This window comes from Mauremys reevesii, linkage group 22 (genome assembly GCF_016161935.1).
Source record: "Mauremys reevesii isolate NIE-2019 linkage group 22, ASM1616193v1, whole genome shotgun sequence".
In the NCBI taxonomy this organism is placed as follows: domain Eukaryota; kingdom Metazoa; phylum Chordata; order Testudines; family Geoemydidae; genus Mauremys; species Mauremys reevesii.
The window spans coordinates 9323089-9343596 of record NC_052644.1 but is presented as its reverse complement, the minus strand read 5'-3'; the positions used below and the strand labels follow the sequence as shown (position 1 = coordinate 9343596).

General features: G+C 53.2%; 1 protein-coding gene across 1 annotated transcript; it reads left to right on the top strand.

The window, feature by feature from the left end:
• Window positions 1-5027: 5027 nt before the first annotated feature.
• On the top strand, window positions 5028-15663 carry LOC120388831 (zinc finger protein 768-like). Its single transcript, XM_039510925.1, has 2 exons — window positions 5028-5262; window positions 13767-15663. Exon 2 carries the CDS (start codon window positions 13804-13806, stop codon window positions 15661-15663), a length of 1860 nt encoding a protein of 619 aa, XP_039366859.1. The 5' UTR covers window positions 5028-5262; window positions 13767-13803.
• The last annotated feature ends 4845 nt before the right edge of the window (window positions 15664-20508 follow it).

Below are 20508 nucleotides of genomic sequence, written 5' to 3'. Positions count from 1 at the left end.
GCATCTGATCCTTTAGGGTTGGTACAACTTTTTATATGATGAACAAGATTTTCAATAATCCCCATCATATCTGACTTGGCTGTCTGGGTGGAAGCGCACAGCTGGGTTGCTTTAAAGGATTCTTTGCTGCTTTTAAAGGAACTGTATTTTTGCCTTCTGGGTAACCAGTAAATCATTGTGGAAGCTGTTTTTATTGCTGGCAATAACCATCAGTATTTAACTGCTGACAATAACCATCAATTTGGGGGATTCTTTGCCCCATTCTTTGCAATTTGCCCTAATTGAGCAATCTCAGTGTGACTCCCCTAGGACCGCAGTCACACCCTCTTTTATACTCCTCCAGCTTTCTGGAAAGATCTTTGCTGTGAAGTGGGGATCAGGCAGTCCCCATTGGTCAAGCAGTCTCCATTGCATATGTGCCTTTTCTAAGAGGTCTCTGGGATAGTGGATTTTTTTTTGAGGGGTGTTGATGAGCCATTAACACTGTCTGGCTATTGATGGTTCCTCCTTTGTTGTAACTGAAAGGCTGGTTGTGGGTGCTCCCAACTTCACAACCTATTTCAGTAACACATATAGAAATACTTCATAACTTCACAGACCATGCTAATTCATACAATCCAACAGGTTATTGATGTTCAAGAGATCAAGACTTTTAAAATGATACCTCACAAGGTTTACTTTGTAGAAAACATATCATAATCATATCACCAAGGTGAATATGGAGGTTCCAGGGTGCTACTTTGAGGTACAGAATGTCACACAAATCCACTTATCATTCATTCTAAGATAAACAGTTATTTTCTGCTGATTATTAATTGATCAATTATCGATTATATTTGGGGATAGTTTCACAAAGGAATTTCAGCGTGGCACTGCTCAGGAAGGGGATTCTTTCACTCTCTCATATTGAAGCTGTTCCAGTGTGGATAAACAATGGAAAACACATTGGGCTAGAGAGAAAACAAGCATAAGAATGACTGTGTAGCCTAGTGGTTGGTACACTCAGCGGGGAGGTGGGAGACCTGGGATCCAGACACTCTGCTCTGATGACTTTTTAAATTATTTCTCCACAGTGGCACAGCTTCAATAGGAGTGATTGGGGTTTTTTCCCCCACATAAGGGTATTCTCAAGCTCAGTGATTACAATACCCATGTGGATGATGGCAGATCCTAATTCTCCTTCCCCCTCTCAGGTGGAAAGGGGAGTTGAACTCGGGATCTCCCATGCCTTAGGGGAGTACCCCTAGCCACTGGGCTAAAAAGTCATGAGCAAGGGCTTCTGCTGCCCTCCCTGTAGTTGTTTTGTGTTAGCTCGGCTATACGGGCCCAATCTGGTAGGCAAGGTCCGAGCATGCTTACCAGATCAAGCCCACAGGCTAGTTAAGCAGAGGAACTCCTATTTTCCCAGTTCATGCATTGCTCTGGAACTTAGGCATCCAGACACCTGGCATGGAGCAGCAGTGCGCAGGCTCAGAAGCAGGAACATAGGTACCTAGGGAATTTTTACTGGAAAAATTCAGGCGCCAGGTGAGTTAAGGCACCTTCAGGGTTCAGGAGCAGCTGACATCTGCTGACATCAGCTGACACTGATGACTCTCAGTGTGGCCTGATTCTGGGATTTAGTCGCTTAAAGTGGCAATTAGGTGCCTATGTCCCTTTGTGAATCTAGCCCACACTGATTATCAGTTTCCTTTACTAAGATTGGCTATTGCTGCCAATTACTGAAGAATATTGATGAATATTCTTCATTCCTAGTTATTGGTTACTATGGATTACTGTTTGCTTACTACCAATTCTGATCAGTTATTATTATTAATACTGATATCTACAGCTAACTATTATTGCTATTCAGTTATAGATTGCTATGCTAATTGCTTTCTGATTATTGTTAACTAGCAATCATTTTGATCAGTAATTAAACTATTACTGATTTTTTGTTACTGATGATTGCTGATTATTTATATTGATCACTGCTATTATAGCCTAGTAATGCTCAATTATTGATTCTTCACTAATAAGCTGGATCACTGATTAGTGATTATTATAACTGACTATTAAAAATGATGACTTGCTGATTGCTGTGATGTAATACTGATTATTGTAATTGATTATTACTATTACTTCTTATTGATTGTTATGATGGATGATTGATTACTTCTGACTCTGGCTGATAATGGTTACTATTATCAGTCACTAAGTGCTGTGATGGGGCACATCACTAATTACTCTGGTTAATTATTGATTGCTGGTTGATTAGATAGTGGCTGATTCTTGATTGATTATTGATGGCTATTATAAATTGCTGTGACAGGGCATTGATTACCAATGGCTTGAATTGATTACTATGGATGGCTGATTGCTGTAATGTACAGCAGATTATTGGTGACCTATAAAGGATTGGTTACTGATAGGGGCTATTAGTGGTTGGTGATTGGTTACTGATTGCTGGGGATTGGCCCTTGGGGTTGTTAGCGGTTCGTAATGGGTTCCTGATTGTTGGGAACTGGCCATTGGGGCTGTTATTGGTTGACAATCAGTGACTGATGGTTGGGGACTGGCTGTTGGAGCTGTTAGTGATCGGTTAGTGATGGTTGGGGACTGGCCATTGGGGCTGTTAGCGGTTGGTTGTTGGTTACTGATTGTTGCGGACTGGCGTTGGGGCTGTTGGCGATCGGTTAATGATGGTTGGGGACTGGCCATTGGGGCTGTTAGTGATTGGTTAGTGATTGCTTGGGACTGAACGTTGGGGATGTTAGTGATCAGTTAGTGATGGTTGTGGACTGGCCATTGGGGCTGTTAGCGGTTGGTGATCGGTTAGTGATTGCTTGGGATTGGCTGTTGGGACTGTTGGTTGTCGGTTAGTGATGGTTGGGGACTGCTGTTGGGACTGTTAGCGGTTGGTTGTTGGTTAGTGATGGTTGGGGGTTGGCAGTTGGGGCTGTTAGCGGTTGGTTGTCGGTTACTGATTGTTGGGGACTGGCGTTGGGGCTGTTGGCGATCGGTTAATGATGGTTGGGGACTGGCCATTGGGGCTGTTAGTGATCGGTTAGTGATGGTTGGGGACTGGCCATTGGGGCTGTTAGCGGTTGGTTGTTGGTTACTGATTGTTGGGGACTGGCTGTTGGGACTATTAGTGATCGGTTAGTGATGGCTGGGGACTGGCCATTGGGGCTGTTAGTGATCAGTTAGTGATGGTTGTGGACTGGCCATTGGGGCTGTTAGCGGTTGGTTGTCGGTTACTGATTGCTTGGGACTGAACGTTGGGGATGTTAGTGATCAGTTAGTGATGGCTGGGGGTTGGCCGTTGGGGCTGTTAGCGGTTGGTGATCGGTTAGTGATTGCTTGGGATTGGCTGTTGGGACTGTTGGTTGTCGGTTAGTGATGGTTGGGGACTGCTGTTGGGACTGTTAGCGGTTGGTTGTCGGTTAGTGATGGTTGGCAGTTGGGGCTGTTAGCGGTTGGTTGTCGGTTACTGATTGTTGGGGACTGGCCGTTGGGGCTGTTGGCAATCAGTTAATGATGGTTGGGGACTGGCCGTTGGGGCTGTTGGCAATCGGTTAATGATGGTTGGGGATTGGCCGTTGGGGCTGTTAGCGCTTGGCGATCGGTTAATGATGATTGGGGACTGGCCGTTGGGGCTGTTAGTGATCGGTTAGTGATTGCTTGGGACTGAACGTTGGGGATGTTAGTGATCAGTTAGTGATGGTTGTGGACTGGCCATTGGGGCTGTTAGCGGGTGGTGATCGGTTAGTGATTGCTTGGGATTGGCTGTTGGGACTGTTGGTTGTCGGTTAGTGATGGTTGGGGACTGCTGTTGGGACTGTTAGCAGTTGGTTGTTGGTTAGTGATGGTTGGGGGTTGGCAGTTGGGGCTGTTAGCGGTTGGTTGTCGGTTACTGATTGTTGGGGACTGGCTGTTGGGACTGTTAGCAGTTGGTTGTCGGTTAGTGATGGTTGGGGACTGGCCGTTGGGGCTGTTAGCGGTTGGTTGTCGGTTAGTGATGGTTGGGGACTGGCCGTTGGGGCTGTTGGCGATCGGTTAATGATGGATGGGGACTGGCCATTGGGGCTGTTAGCAGTTGGTTGTCGGTTAATGATGGTTGGGGACTGGCCGTTGGGGCTGTTAGCGGTTGGTTGTCGGTTAGTGATGGTTGGGGACTGGCCGTTGGGGCTGTTGGCGATCGGTTAATGATGGATTGGGACTGGCCGTTGGGGCTGTTAGCGATCGGTTAATGATGGATGGGAACTGGCCGTTGGGGCTGTTAGTGGTTGGTTGTCGGTTAATGATGGTTGGGGACTGGCCGTTGGGGCTGTTAGCGGTTGGTTGTCGGTTAGTGATGGTTGGGGACTGGCCGTTGGGGCTGTTGGCGATCGGTTAATGATGGATGGGGACTGGCCATTGGGGCTGTTAGCAGTTGGTTGTCGGTTAATGATGGTTGGGGACTGGCCGTTGGGGCTGTTAGCGGTTGGTTGTCGGTTAGTGATTGCTTGGGACTGGCCGTTGGGGCTGTTGGCGATCGGTTAATGATGGATTGGGACTGGCCGTTGGGGCTGTTAGCGATCGGTTAATGATGGATGGGAACTGGCCATTGGGACTGTTAGCGATTGGTTGTCGGTTAATGATGGTTGGGGACTGGCCGTTGGGGCTGTTAGCAGTTGGCGATCGGTTAATGATGGCTGGGGACTGGCCGTTGGGGCTGTTAGCGATCGGTTAATGATGGATGGGGACTGGCCGTTGGGGCTGTTAGCGATCAGTTAATGATGGATTGGGACTGGCCGTTGGGGCCGTTAGCGATCAGTTAATGATGGCTGGGGACTGGCCGTTGGGGCTGTTACAGTTACTGGTGATCGGTGACCGTTTATCGGCACCAGACAGACACTGATTATCGCTTATCACCAGCTGGGCTCCGATTAGTCGCGGTGCAGCCGGGGACGGCGGCTGATCAGGCGCCGCCCACCGCATCGTGCCCGCTTAGGCTCACTGCCCAGCCCAGGGACGGGGTGGTTACTGCGCATGTGCAAAGCCGTCCCCCAGCAAGTCGAGCTCCTCTCTCACGCGCAGAGCGAATGGGGGGGCTAAGCTCCGTCCACCTCCCTGGGGCCGGAAGCGGGGCTGCCCCTAGTCACGTGGGCGCGGGTGCTGCAGCTCGGAAGTGTTGCTGGGGGGAAGGGCTGGTTGGGCGGCCGGCGGAGCGGGGGAGACGTTTTGCTGAGACACTGGCCGGATGTGAAGGGTAGAGGGGAGCGAGCTGGTGGTGGCCCGGTGAGTTCCCCACCCCCGGGGGTAAACACCCCTCCCCGGGAGAGAGTGGGCCCGTCCGCGCCCCATGCGCACAGCGGGGCGGGCGAGACCATTTGTGCGCCCGGGGAGGATGGGGGAGACCATTATGTGAGGGGATGGGGGGAGTATGATGTGTTGAGGGTGATTGGGGCGGGGAGTGGCTGGAGATGGGGGATACTATTGTGTGCACCCTGGGGGGATGTCGTTGCAGATGTGGGGAGACCACTGTGCATGGGGGTGCAGGAAGGGGCTGGGGGGGAGACTATCTTATGCACCCTGTGGGGGTGGAGTCGGGGTAGCAAATGGGGGATAGTAATGTGGGGGGGCAGGGAGGAGATGGGGGAGACCATTGTGTGAACCCTATGGAGTGAGCGTAGATGGGGCAGGAAGACCAGTGTGGATGTGCCCTGTGGGGGTCCTAGATCCCAGGGTAGAAGGGACCCTCCCCATAAGCTAGCACAGCCCAGAGAACTGCCCCACACTGATCCCCGGAGCAGAGCTCTTACAAAAACAGCCTGTCCGGGTTCAGAAATGGTAAGTGATGGAGAATCTGCCAAGACCCCAGGTACCTTCTTCCAATGCTTCGTCACCTTCCCCACTGTACATTGACACCTTATTTTCAGGCTGAATCTGTCTGGCTTCAGCTTCCAGCCATTGAGTCATGTTCAAGGTTTCTCTCCTAGATTCAAGAGCCTGTTGTTAAATATTTGTTCCCCATGTAGGTTCCCATTTTAAAACAAAACAAAAGTCCTTGAGCCCATTCTTCTCTCAATTCCTTTCCTCCAATTCCATCCTCTCCAATCCGGCTTCCACTCCCAACACTACATTGACGCAGCTTTCACCAAAGCCTCCAGTGACCTGTCTAGTCAAATCTCAGAGTCACTGCTCCATCCTCATCCTTCTTCTCTAGCCAGCTGCCGACCTTTGGTGCAGTTGACCATGTATTTTTCTTGCAATCTAGTCCTACTTGGGCTTCTGTGACTCTGTCCTCTCCTAGTTCTCCTACCTCTCTAATCACTCCTTCAGCATGTCGTTTGGAGAATCCCCCCCCCCCCCAACTTCTGTAGGGTGTGACACATATGGGAATTTTGCAAATATTTGTATGATTTGTATGTGTGCCTCAGTTTCTCTGTGTTCTGCATTGCTATGCATGGAATGTAAAGGGTTAAAAAGCTGCTTTAGGGGCAGAGCAGGAGACATGACATAAGACATTGGGTCAGGTAACTATAGTCTGGGATGGTATCAGTGGGTTGTTAAAGGACTGGCTGAAACCAATCCAGAATTAGTGGAGGATCCTGAAAACAATGGAAACCCGAATAGCAGGGACTTTCATGCCTAGCAACCAACAGCCAAAAGGAAGGAAGCAGACCAAAGAAAGACCCTGAGCTGGAAAACAAAGGGGGAGGTATCAGGTGGCTATGTTAAGAGCTGCTCTTTGGAGAGAGACAGACACTGTCACCTGAGACGGACAGACAGAGAGAGAGAGCCAAAATGGATTCTAGCAGCTTGGCTGGGTGGAGCCCTTGTCTTGGCCAGTCTGAACTCTGTCTTCGTCTTTGCTTCTCTGTGCTAACCTAAGAACTGCCCTGCTGTGTTCCAGCTGGCTAATAAACCTTGCTCTGTTTTGAAAGGGCTGCCTGGTGTCATTGAAAATCCTTGATGAGGTGCATTGATCCCTGAAGAGGGCAAAAAGTCTCTGAACAGGAGTCTCTCAGTGAGACTTGCTGGGCAGAGCTCACAGGGTGAAGAAGGTGGGCTGGAGCCCAGAGGCTCAGGCTCCGAGGCATTGAGGCTGTGTGGCCTACCCTTAAGGAAGAGTGAGACCCCTTGGGGGCCTGGCACACTGATGGGGTTCCTCCAAGGGGCTGTTCAAAATCTGGGGTATAACACAGATCCCACGGGCCTGGGACAGTTGGTCATAGAGGTGGGATACTGAATGCACCAGTACTATTTTGCAGTAAGTGACTTGCAGCAGTCAAAACAAGATTAGTCAAAAGAAAAGGCAAGACAGTGGTGTATATCCACCTCCCTAAGAAGAGCTGTGTATGGAAAGAGAGTTAAATGTTGGGAAGTTAAACAAGGCCCAGCTCATTGCATGGCTGGAAAAGGATGATTGAGCCAGGGTCCAGGCCCAGGAGAGTCTGAAGGCAACAGAGGCAGTAGCAGGGTGTCCTCACAACCTGACTCCCCATCGCCAGAGTTGGAATAGTGGAAGCTGGAGCTGAAAGTGAGGAAGCTTCAGCTAAAGGAACAGACACTAAAGGACCGTGAAAGGGAGTGAGCTGATTGATAGAAACAATAAAAACATGAGGAGGAGCAGAACCAGCATGAACTGGCCAGGGAGAAGTGATGGAGCACAAGGTCCCATAGAGGGGTAGGTGGGGAGAGACCATGAGAAGCCAGTTCTGCAAGGATTCTAGATACCAAATTACCCCAGTTTATGGAGAGGTGGGATATAGATGCCATTGAGAAGGCTTGCAATTTGAACCTGGTTGACCCTGCGGATTGGCTTCACTGTCTGACCCTGTTACTTGGTCCCAAGCTATAAGAGGCATATAGCCAGATGGATGGAGTTGACACTGGGGGCTTTGTTGCTTACGTTTGAATCAACACCTGAAGCTTCTAGGAAAATGTTTCAGTGTGTGCAAAAGATCCAGGGTGTGATGTGTTTGGAAGCCTCTACCCTGACGGGAGAATCTCTACAAATGGGGTAGAAAGGTGCAGGCATCAAAAAAGATATTAGAACTGGAAAAAGTGCAGAGAATGGCATCAAAAATGATGAGGGGTATGGAACAACTTCCATATGAGGAGAGATTAAAAAGACGGACTGTTCAGCTTAGAACAGAGACGACTAATGGGGTAATGACAGGTCTATAAAATCATGAATGGTGTGAAGGAAGTGTTATTTTCCCCTTCATATAACACAAGAACCAGGGGTCTCCTGATGAAATTAAAAGGCAGCAGGTTTAAAACAATCATAAGGAAATACTTCTTCACACAATGCACAGTCAGTCTGTGCAACTCATCGCCAAGGGATGTTGTGAAGGCCAAAAATATAACTGGGTTCAGAAAAAGAATTAGAGAAGTTGATGAAGGATGTGTCTATCAAGATGGTCAGGGACACAACTCCATGCTCTGGGTGTCCCTAAACCTCTCACCTCCAGAAGCCTGGACTGGACGACAGAGGACAAATCATTCAATAATTGCCCTGTTCTGTTCATTCCCTCTGAAGCCTCTGGCAGTGGCCATTGTCAGAAAACAGGATATTGGGCTAGACGGACCATTGATCTGACCCAGTAGGGCTGTTCTTACATCACTACGCTGGAAGATTTATATAACCTATTGGGTTGAAACAACTCTGTGGGATCTGTCCCCGTGAGCTTAAAAGGTGGTCAGAGAACATGAAACCTAAGGTGCTTGTAGCGCAGGCCAACTGGGTGATGAGTTTGTGGATGGTAAGGCCCGCTGTGGAGAACATTAAGACCCAGGTTAGGTACCCAAAAGGGGGGGAGGGGTGTCATACAGTTGCCCCAGAAGTGGGATCTGAGTTAACCCAACCCAAGGGAGACAACCAATGCGGGTTGAGCATCTCCAAGAGATCCCAAAGACCTGTGGTGTAATATCTGTGGATATTGGCCAAGGCTTGATGAAATGAGGTTTAAACAGCACTCTTGACGGGTTAACTTGGTGAAAGCCATCGTGTGTGTGTGTGTGTGTGCGCACGCGCGCTCTATGCCCTGGGGATAGGGGAAACCATTGTCTGTGAATGTACCCTATGGGGGAGATGGGGGCGACCAGTGTGTGTGTGTGTGCGCTCTGTGGCATGGGGATGGGGGAGACCATTGTGTGAATGCACCAGATGGGGGTGACCGGTGTGTGTGCTCTATGCCGTGGGGATGGGGGAGACCATTGTCTGTAAATGTAACCTATGGGGAGAGACCTGTGTGTGTGTGTGTGTGTGCTTGATGGGGGAGACCATTGTGTCTGTGTGCCCTATCAGGGGTGGGGTGGGAGAGACCAGTGTGTGTGTGTGTGTGTGTGTGTGTGTGTGTGTGTGTGTGTGTGTGCGCGCGCGCCCTATGTGGGGGCATGGGATGAGGATGGGGGAGACCACAGTGTGCACCCTCTGAGAAGGAAGAAGCCACTGTGTGCACCCTATAGGGGGTGGATCAGCCTTCTCTGCATTGGGGCAGAGTCAGTGTCGACCTGTGAATTGCTTCAGGCACCTCATATCACTGTTTTTTATGTCAGTGCTGCAGGTCGGTTGCCTGCCCATTGGGGTGCTAGCTAGGTATAGCTAGCTGGCGTCGTGCTGGGGGCTGCATGGAGGCTCTCTTGTTGCTACAACCATGATCCTGGCTTGCAAGGGGATTGGCCCAAACCAACCTGTGGGGGTGACTTGTGTCCAGTAGGACCTTAGGCACCAGTTTAACTGAACGGGTTTGCAGTGGCAGTGCAGATGTGCAGAAGCATGCAGTTCAGACAGACACGTCCCTTACTTGAGGATTTATTAGAGGATACTCTATATTCTAGTAGACAAGTGAAGATAGAAGTTGATAAATACAGGTAGGAACCAAAGAGAAACAGTCAAATGAAAGAGTCCTATCCAATTACTCCACCTGAAAGCAGAGGGCTAAATACTGACAAATTTGGTAAGAGCTTGTATACAAATGCAAGAAATCTAAATATGAAGATGGGTGAACTTGGGTGCCTCATATTAAATGAGGATATTTATACAATAGGCATCACTGAAAGGTAGTGGAAAGATGATAATCAATGGGACACAGGAATACCAGGGTACAAAATATGTAAGAATGACAGAGGAGACCATGCTGGTGGGGGAGTGGTAGGATATGTGAAAGAAAGCAAAGAGTCAAATATAGTAAAAACCTGAAATTAATCAAACAGAACCATAGACTCTCTATGGATAGAAATTCCATGCTTGACTAATACAGTAGGAGTATGCAAGTGACACCTGACCGAGATGGTAAAGGGGATTCAGAAATGCTGAGGGAAATTCGAGAATCTACAGAAATAGAAAACTCAGTAATAATGGGGGATTTCAGTTATCCCCATATTGACTGTACATGTCACCTCAGAATGGGATGCACAGATAAAGTTTCTAGACACCATGAATGACTGCTTCTTGGAGCTGTTAGTTCTGGAACCCACCAGAGGAGAGGCAATTCTTGATTTAGTCTCAAGTGGAGCACAGGATCTGGTCCAAGAGATGAATATAGCTGAACCACTTGGTAATCGCCACCAGAGTGTAATTGAATTTCACATCCTTGTAGGGGAGAAAATACCAAGGAAACCTATGCCGTAGCATTTAACTGCAAAAAGGGGAACAACACAAAAATGAAGAGGCTTGTTAAACAGAAGTTAAAAGGAATAATTACAAGAGTAACATGCCTGCAAGCTGCATGGAAACTTTTTTTACAAATCCCATAATAGGGGCTTAAACTATATATATACCCCAAATAATAGTTTAAGGAGAGAGAACAGTAAGAGGACCAAAAAATGCCAACATGGCTAAACAGAGTAAAAGAGGGAGTTAGAGGCAACAAAGATGTCTTTTTAAAAATTGGAAGTCAAATCCTATAGAGGAAAATAGGAGCATAAACTCTGGCAAGTTGAATGTAAAAGTATAATGAGGCAGGCCAAAAAAGAACTTGAAGAACAACTAACAAAAGACAGCAACTAACAACGCAAAATGAATTGTAAGTACATCAGAAGCAGGAAGCCTGCAAACAATCATTGGGGCTTCTGGATGATCAAGGTGCTAAAGGAGTGTTCAAGGAAATAGAGGTTGTTGAGGAGAAGCTAAATGAATTATTTGCATCAGTCTTCACTGCAGAGGATGGGAGGGAGATTCCCACACCTCAGTCATTCTTTTTAGGTGAGAAATCTGAATAACTGTCCCAGATTGAGGTGTCGATAGAGGAGGGTTTGGAACAAATTGATAAATTACCATCTCCTCCTGAGAACTTACTATTGTTTAGTCAACCAAGAGTTCTGAAGGAATTCAAATATGAAATTGCAGAAATACTAACTGTGGTATATAACCTGTCGTTTAAATCAGCCTCTGTACCAGATGACTGGAGGATAGCCAATGTAATCCTATTTTTTTTTTAAAAGGCTCCAGAGGCGATCCTGGCAATTATAGGCTGGTAAACCCGACTTCAGTACCAGACACATTGGTTGAAACTATAGTAAAGAACAGAATTATCAAACTCAGAGATTGAGAAGTGTCAGCACAGCTTTTGTTAAGGGAAATCATGCCTCACCAAACTATTAGAATTCTTTGAGGGAGTCAACAGACATGTGCACATGGCTGATCCAGTGGATATTGTGTACTTTGGACTTTTAGAAAGCCTTTGCCAAGGTCCCTCAGCAAAGGCTCTTAAGCAAAGTAAGCAGTTCTGGGACAGGTGGGAAGGTCCTCTTATGGATCAGTAACTGGTTAAAAGATGGGAAACAAAGGGTAGGAATAAATGGTCAGTTTTCACAGTGGAGAGAAGTAAATAGCAGATCGGTACTGGGACCAGTGCTTTTCAACGTATTCATACATTATCTGGAAAAAGGGGTAAGCAGTGACGTTTTAAAGATTCCAGACGATACAAAATTACTCAAGATAGTTAGTCAAAGCTGACTATGAAGGGAGCTCACAAAATGAGGTGACTGGGCAACAAAATGGCAGATGAAATTCAGTATTGATAAATGCAAAGTAATATACATTGTAAAACTTAATCCTGACAATATATACTAAATGGTGGGATCTAAATTAGCTGTTACCACTCAAGAAAGAGATCTTGGAATCATGGTGGATAGTTCTCTGAAAACATCCGCTCCATGTATAGCAGCAGTCACAAAAGCTGACAATGTTATAAATTAGGGGTCTCAAACACGCGGCCCACGGGCTGTATGCAGCCCGCAAGGTTATTTTCTGCGGCCCGCAAGCTCCTCGTGACCCCCCCACCCTCCCCCAGCGTTTACCTAGAGCAGGTCCAGCCCGGCGCGCACCGGGGGCAGGGCAGGCTCCCTGCCTGCCTGCCCTGCCCCCGCGCCACGCCAGGAAATGGAAGGAACCTGGGGGAGGAGAGGCACAGGGGTGTGTGTGTTGATGTTGCTTCAGGCACTGCCCCCAGCAGCTCCCATTGGCCGCGGTTCCCCGTTCCTGGTGCGTGCCATGCCAGAGCCCGCTCCTTAATCCCCTCCTGCAGTCGAACCCCCTGCCCTGAGCCCCTTGCCGCACCCTGTACCCCAACCCCCTGCCACACCCCTCCTGCACCCCAACTCACCGCACCCCGACCCTCTGCCGTACCCTGCACCCTGAGCCCCCTGCTGCACCCCTCCTGCACCCCAACCCCCTGCCCTGAGCCTCCTGCTGCACCCTGCACCCCAACCCCCTGCCCTGAGCCTCCTGCCGTGCCCTGCACCAGACCCCTTCCCTGAACCCCCTGCCACACACTGCACCACTCCTGCCTCACCCCTCATCCCTACTGCACCCCAACTCCTTGCCCTGAGCCCCTGCCACACCTCTCCTGCTCCCCTTGGGGGCAGGGAGGGGGTGGATTTGGGGTGGGGATTTCGGGGAAGGGGTTGGAATGGGGGCAGGGAAGAGGCGGGGCAGGGGTGGGGTCTCATGGAAGGGGTGTAGTGGGTGCGGGGCCAAGGGCAGGCGGGGGGGGAGTTGTCAGTGATGCGGCCCTTGGGCCAATGTACTAGTCCTCATGTGGCCCTCATGGTCATTTTGAGTTTGAGACCCTGTTATAAATCATTGGTAATAAGACAGAAAATATCATAATGCCGCTGTATAAATCCATGGTACGCCCACACCCTGAATACTGCGTGCAGTTCTGACTGCCCCATCTCAAAAAAGATATTTTAGAATGGGTACAGAGAAGGGTAACAACAATGATTAGATGTATGTAACAGCTTCCATATTCAGGGAGATTAAAAAAAACCTGGAAATATTCAGTTTAGAAACGTAGCAACTAAGGGGCGATGCAATAGAAGTCTGTAAAATCATGAATGGTGTGAAGAAAGTGAATGGGTAAGTCTCATTTACCCCTTCGCATAGCACAAGAACTAGGGGTCATCCAATGAAATTAATAGGCAGCAGGTTTAAAACAAACATAGGGCAGTATTTCTTCATGCAATGCACAGTCAGCCTCTGGAACTCATTGCCAGGGGATGTTGTGAAGGCCAAAAGTAAAACTGGGTTCCCCTCCACGTGTCCAACTGGTGCAGGCGGTGCCCCTGTTCCCTCTCTGCCTCTGGTGAGCTGATTAGCATGGTAACTGCTGCAGGTGAGCCATGGAAAAGCCCTGTCCCACTGGGATAGGTGCCTGGAGATTGGGCAGGGAGCTGGGCAGAGGGAGAGGCAGGCCTGGGCGGGTAGTGCTAGGGCAGTGGGTAGTGGTCCTTGCCAGGGTAAAGGTGGCCGTGCCAGGCTCTTAACTCTCCGTCCTGCTCTCTTGCAGAGGATCCTGCCTGGACCAGGGGCTGGCACCCACAGTCATGGAGGATGATCCGGCTTCTCCTGCCAGCAAGGCCCCGTCTCCGCTGAGCTGTATCCGGATGGTCCAGGCGGGCTGGTCGGAGAAGGAGGATGGGGCCTGGGAGCAGAGCGGAAGCGTGCAGGATCCAGCGATGGTGGGGAGCTCTCCAGGGCGACCCGGGAGTTCTCCCCTTCTTTGCCCACCCAGCCGGTGCCAAGGGAGGCATAGCCCTGCCAGCCCCCAGGACACTGATGGGACAGACCAGAACGGGGCAGAAGAGGAGGTGGTGTCCCCTCTGTGCCGGGAGCCCCCCCAGTCCCCAGCTCCAGGGGAGCCACAGCCCCGCAGGCCGTTCCGGCGGAAGCACCGGCTGTACGTGAAGCTGTCCCCTGGCCAGGTCACTGTGTCCCCAAGCCAGGACAGGGGGCAGCCAGCCACTTCCGAGGAGCCAGGGCCTTCCCAGGGCAAAAGGCTGCGGCTGCTGCGAGGCCAAGCCAGCAAATTCCGGAGGAAGAAGAGACCCTTGGAGAATGGCCACGAGGCGGGGCCTGGCGACGTGGGGCCCTCCCTTCCCCTCCGCCAGTGCGGTGGGGAGGAGGGGCAGGACCCGGCACCAGAGGGGGAGGAGGAGGAGCAGGGCTTGGCATTGAAGCAGGAGGAGGAGGAGAGGCAGGGCCTGGCACTGAAGCGGGAGGAGGAGAAGGGGCAGGGCCTAGCACTGGAATTGGGGGAGGAGGAAGAGAAGAGTTTCGGCTCCCCCAGGCTGGCTGGGCCTGGTACCACGCGCCCCAAGCCGGACTTTGTGCAGCTGATCGATGAGCACGGGATCTACTCCACAGCCAAGCTGGTGCTGGGCAGCACGGCGGGCGAGCTGGACGAGGGGGTGGTGCTGCCACCGCACCTGAGGCGGGCAGGCCCCCAGCTGGAGATCCGGGAGGTGATCGTGGACGACAAGCCCTTCGCGTGCAGCGTGTGCGAGAAGACCTTCAAGCGGGCCTGGGAGCTGTTCAGCCACGAGGTGGTGCACAACGAGGAGCGGCCCTTCCACTGCGACCTCTGCGAGGCCTCCTTCAAGCGCCACTCGGACTTCAAGAGCCACCGGCTGGTGCACACCGAGGAGCGTCCCTTCCACTGCGAGATGTGCGGCAAGAAGTTCAAACGCTCGTCCAACCTCCAGGAGCACCGGCGCATTCACACCGGCGAGCGCCCCTACCAGTGCGCCTGCTGCGACAAGAGCTTCAAGACGCCCTACGAGCTGCAGCGCCACATGCTCACCCACTGCACCGAGAAGCCCTTCAAATGCGGCGACTGCGGGAAGGACTTCCCCACCTCCAACTCTCTGCTGCTGCATCAGCGCCAGCACTGCGACGACAAGCCCCACGTCTGCGGCGTCTGCGGCAAGAAGTTCACCTACGGCCACAGCCTCAAGGTGCACGAGCGGGTTCACACCGGTGACCGGCCCTTTGTCTGCCCCATCTGCGGCAAGGGCTTCAAGCAGTCCAACGCCCTCTCCTCGCATGAGCGGGTGCACACTGGTGAGCGCCCCTTCGTCTGCAAGACCTGCGGCAAGGCCTTCAAGCAGTCGTCCTACTTGGTGATCCACGAGCGCTCGCACACGGGCGAGCGGCCCTACAAGTGCGAGGTGTGCCAGAAGGCCTTCGCCCGGCCCTCGCTGCTGCTGCAGCACCACCGGGTGCACAGTGAGGAGCGCCCCTACAAGTGCAGCTTCTGTGACAAGTTCTTCAAGGACCTGGCTTACCTGACAGTGCATGAGAAGGTGCACACGGGCGAGACCCCCTACAAGTGCAGTGTCTGCGACAAGGGCTTTGCCCACCCCTCCAACCTGCTGCAGCACCAGCGTGTGCACCGCGATGGCTGACCCAGTTCCTGCTCCAGCATGCCCCGCCGGGGAGTGCGGCCCATGCTGCATGCAGTTCCCAGTGGGTGCCACTCTGGCTGGGCCCTCATGAGAGAGAGCTGCCAGCAGGCACTGAGCCGGCCAGGGGGCCCATGGAGGCTACGTCTCCCAACGTGCACTGCAGTCCCTCATGCATCAGGGTGAAGCAGTGCATGCTGGGAGGAGCAATCCAGCCAGGCCACACCCCCTCACTACAAGGGGTGATGAAAGCTCCTATGTGCACATTGGGTATGGGCTATAGGTCTGCGGAGGGCTTGGTTGCCCTGGCCTGAGTCGCTGCTTGGCTCCAGGACCCCGTGGCCCTTCTCTGGGCACTCCTGGAGCTCAGGGAAAGAGAGGAAGGGTTGGCTCCTCAGCGAGGGGTTTGCTCTGTGCCTGTCATGGGGGCTGGGCTGCGGGGAGAGAAATCAGGTCCGGAGAGCAGGGAAACCCCCCTGAGCACTACCCATCTGCTCAGCAGGGCAGTGCTAGATCCAGCTGGGGGGAGCTCCCCCTCCCCACAAGGAGCTGCAGTTTGGTGAACGCTGAGCAGGGGGCTCCTCTGTGCTTCCTGGCTAGAAAGGGGTTTGTGAGCCCCACCTTTGTGCCATCGCCCCATGGCAGCCTCCTGACAGGGTCAACACACAGACTGTGCACAGCCAGGGTGGCCCCTTGGGGATGCTCCATCAGCATTCCTGTGACCCAGGGTTCCTCTCCTGGGATAGCATAGTCCCTGCCAGGGGGTCGTGAGCTGGCAATTCCCCGTGTAGCTGGAAGGGGCTCTCTGGTCTCCTGGGTGAGCCCCAGGGGGGATGGGAAAGCAGGTTCCTTCTTGACCAGCAACAGGGCACCCAGCTGCCTCCAGCTGAGCTGAGCTTGTGTTCGCTCCCCCACTGCAATGGGGGCTGGGGAGTCAAGCCTCCATCCACCCAGTTGCGGGAACTGAACCCACAGAACGAGGGCTGGGCCGCAGCCCCTATATCTGGCACCCCCAGCCCGTGGGCACTGGGATGTGCACGTGACCGAGTCGCCCTCGTCACTCCACAGACAGAAGGGGAGGTAACGGGATCAGCTCAAACCTTTTTGCCCCCTCTTGGTGTCGCAATAAGAAAACAACTTACACTAGATCCAGATCGGGTTCTCTGAGCCTGCGCTGTGTGCGCATGTGCCAGAATGGCGTACAATGTGAATTACAGCCCAGAGCCACTTCGCTGCTAGCTGGTGCCAGGCGCACCCCCATGTGCTGTCTGCTCTGCTGGGCTGGGGGGATCCCTTGGGGATTGGAGAATCGGCGCAGGGGAGTTCTCAGCTCTGAGTGGGGGTCGGGTCTGACACTTCTCCATGCTTGGGTTAAATAGGTGTCAACAGAAAGTCTGGATAACACCCCCCCCCCCCCCCACTGCCAGGAACAGTGGGACAGGCAGCCTGCGTTTCCCTATCTCAGTAAAAAAGGGAAGCAGGGTGGGGGGTGCAGGGCAGCAGGGGCTCCTGTAAACATCATCCAGAAGCACCAGCACACAAAGCGAGGGGTGCACCCCAATTTCCTGTTTGAGACACAAGAAGCTACAAGGGGGATTGAATGAGGCCCCCATTGCCGGGCTGTTTCCTGGCCCCTCTGCCCTGGGAAGGCAGGGGTTAAAGATGCCTGCTGTGCCAGACTGCAGAGATGTGCAGCCAGTGGGAGGTTAGGGGGCCCTGCTAGCCGAGCTGAGAGAGTGGCACCTGGGTGACCCACACGAGAGCTGAAAGGTGGCTGGCGCGATGCCGTACGTGCCCAGCACTGCACTGCCTTTTATTATGGAGTGCTCGGGCCGCCCATGGACAGTACCTTGCCCCAGGGAGGGCTTGCCTGCCGTAGCACCAGGCCCTGGAAGTGTCACCCTGCTGGAGCTCCGGTAATAGGTGTTCCCGTCTGCACTGAGTTACACCAGGTATCGTGTCAGTCACCTTGGCCCCTCCAGGTCCTGTCCTGGCAGGACCCAATTTGCTAGTGAGGAAGAGGTTCAGTTGCAGCCATTGGGTGCTGCTGGCCCTTGAGTGTGGACCCAGAGCCAGCGGGCCTGGCTGTGTGTGGAGTAGGTGGCAGGAGGTGTCCCCACCACCGCCGTTGCTTGTGCAGGTGTGCTTGCTGCACTCACACGTTCATGTGCCGGTTTACCCACTGTGTGGGATGCTGCCAGGAGCCATGTGGGGCGTGAGAGGATAAATGCCTACTACTGCTACAGCTAAGGGACTGCCTCCTTCAGTTCCAGCTGTAGATGTCTGGGGGTTGGTAGAGCAGGGCCTGGCTTCAAATCCTGCTAGTGCTGAGGGAATGTAGATGGGGCTGTGGGATCCTTGCCCTGTTCTCAGGGATGAAATAGAAATATGGAGATATACCTATCTCATAGAGCTGGAAGGGACCCCGAAAGGTCATTGAGTCCAGCCCTTGCCTTCACTAGTAGGACCAAGTGCTGATTTTGCCCCAGATCCCTAAGTGGCCCCCTCAAGGATTGAATTCACAACCCTGAGTTTAGCAGGCCAATGCTCAAACCACTGAGCTTAGGAGATGTGGAGCCAGTTCCTCAAATGGCCAGTCCTCCTGCAGGGACAGCATGGACCGGCCCCCTTTCCTGCACCCATTTAACTGATGCCTACAGGGTGCTGGGAGGGGAGTCCCCTGGTTAATGCCCTAGCAGCCTTGTCCCATGTGGGGCTGTGAGAGCTGATAAATCTGCCTCTCCAGGCCTGAGGAGACCCTCAGGGAACCCAACTCAGGCCCTTTCCTGTCCTTAGCTCCCCCAGAGCACACAGTGTCCCCCCCACTCCGCATGCAGCTGAGGAGGCAGGTGCCCTTTATCTGCTCCCTCCCCCCCCCGCCGCAGTACCCCTTTCTCTGCTCAGGTGGGGTGTGTTCCTGTAGCGAAGGCTGCTCAGAGAGACCCCCCAGTGGAGAAAGTGCAAGGATGTGTGAGATGGGACCAGCGGAGCCATGTGTGCAGTAGCGGAAGGGTTTACAGCCTCCCACCCCAGGGGAGCAGGGTGTGGGGTGAGCCAGGTTCTCCTGGGGCTGCTGATTGCACCCCTCAGCCAGCAGTTCTCTCCATGGCTGTGTTTTGGGGCTCAGTGGGGGGAGGGTTACTGCTAGCGTGGGAAGAGCCTGGAGGGCAGTCCAGAGCAGTCACCTCCCTAATTCAAAGGGCTGTAGCTGAGGTGAAGGCGCTCTGACATGCAGCTCCTGCATGGCGGGGGGGGGGGGGGGAGTCCTGCTTCCGGTGCTGTGCCTGTGAGGAGATGGCTGCTTGCTCTGCCTGCCCCCCCACAGCAGCAGGGAACCTCGCCGCCCATGAGTCATGCCATGCAGCAGGGAGCTCGGCAGAGCAGACACAGTATCACGTTCGTTACAGTGGTACCTAGGGCTCTGTCGTGCTGGGCACTATGGACTAAGAGGGAGGCCGGGTGTGCCCTGCCAGCCTGCTGCAAGGTACCCTGCGAGAGCCAGTTGCTGGGCTGAGGGGCAGCGAGCAGAGGCAGGTGCAGCGGCCTGGTGGGGTTCCCCACCAAGGGGCACTGTCCCCATGGGGTTGGTGCCACTTAATGGGCAGCCGAGGGGTGGATGAATGCTAGGAAGTACAGGTCAGTGAGCTGGGCCCACCTAGAACCTGCTGCTGGGAGGAATAACTTACCCTGTTGCTGGCGACGGGATGTTCTGTTGCACGCACACCCCTCCAGCCTCTGTGGGGTGCATAGGGGACGTGACCTGGCAGGGGAAGTGGCAGCACTGGGCTCTGCCCCTGGGAGCGGCAGGTAGAGCAGTTCACCCACACGGTGCCCAGGGGGTTCACCTGACAGCTGCAGCCTGTCGCTGGGTGCTGCGTCCATGTGCTGTGGTGGTCGTGCCCTGCACTGTTTTAGGCAGTGAGGTATGGCCCGGTGGGGTGGCAGGGTGTGGCCCATGGTCTGAGGGCACTGTGTTCGCTCTGTAGCGGGCATGTTTGGTTCAGCCTGCGCCACACCCAGTGCCTATAGATTCCAAACGCTAACCCTCCCCTGCAGGGGCCTGGCCTGGCTGCTGGGTGCCCAGGCCTTGGGGCTGCCCATCCACAGCTGACATCTGCAGGGCCTGGCTGGGGACACTATCCCAGCATGCCGGGGGGGCACACCCTCCCTCAGGAAGGTGGGGGCAGGGCGGCCTCTGGGCACAGATAATTATTTAAGTGGTCAAGGGACATTTCAAGCTCCTGGGCAGGTCCTGCATCGCCTGCAGCCAGGAAGGAGCGTGGGGTGGAGGGGATGGGCTCAGCCAGCCTTGGGGAGATCCAGGTGTCTCCTCACTACACCGCGGGGCCTGCCTGCTTCTCGGGGCCCGGGGCAACTGCCGGGCAGCATCTCTGGGCTCCGGCTGCTGCTAAGCTCCGTTCTGGTTCCTGTGGACTGACGGCTCTGCCTGCCCATCAGTGGGGGGAGGCTGGGGAAGAACCTTTCCCAGAAAAGGTCACACTGGGGGCCAGCAACCCCCTGTACCCAGACTCACCCTGCGCCTGTGCTGGCCTGGAGGTGCCTGGCTCCACACTAAACTCCCCAGCACCGAAGCCATGGGACTCTGCGCGGACTCGCTGCCTCCCCCTTTTGTATTGCTACTGTAGGGAAGGGTGGGGGACCCCCACTCAGCTCCTCAACACTAATTACAGGACAGTTATTTAACTGTGTCTCTGTCTCATCTCTGCTCTGTGGGCTGGGCCTGATCACAACTTGCCAGTCGCTCCTGTTATCCCAGGGGGATCTACTGCCACCTGCCCCAGAGCCACCGCTTTGTAAATGTGGGCCCAGTTTGGTGCTTGTGGAGGA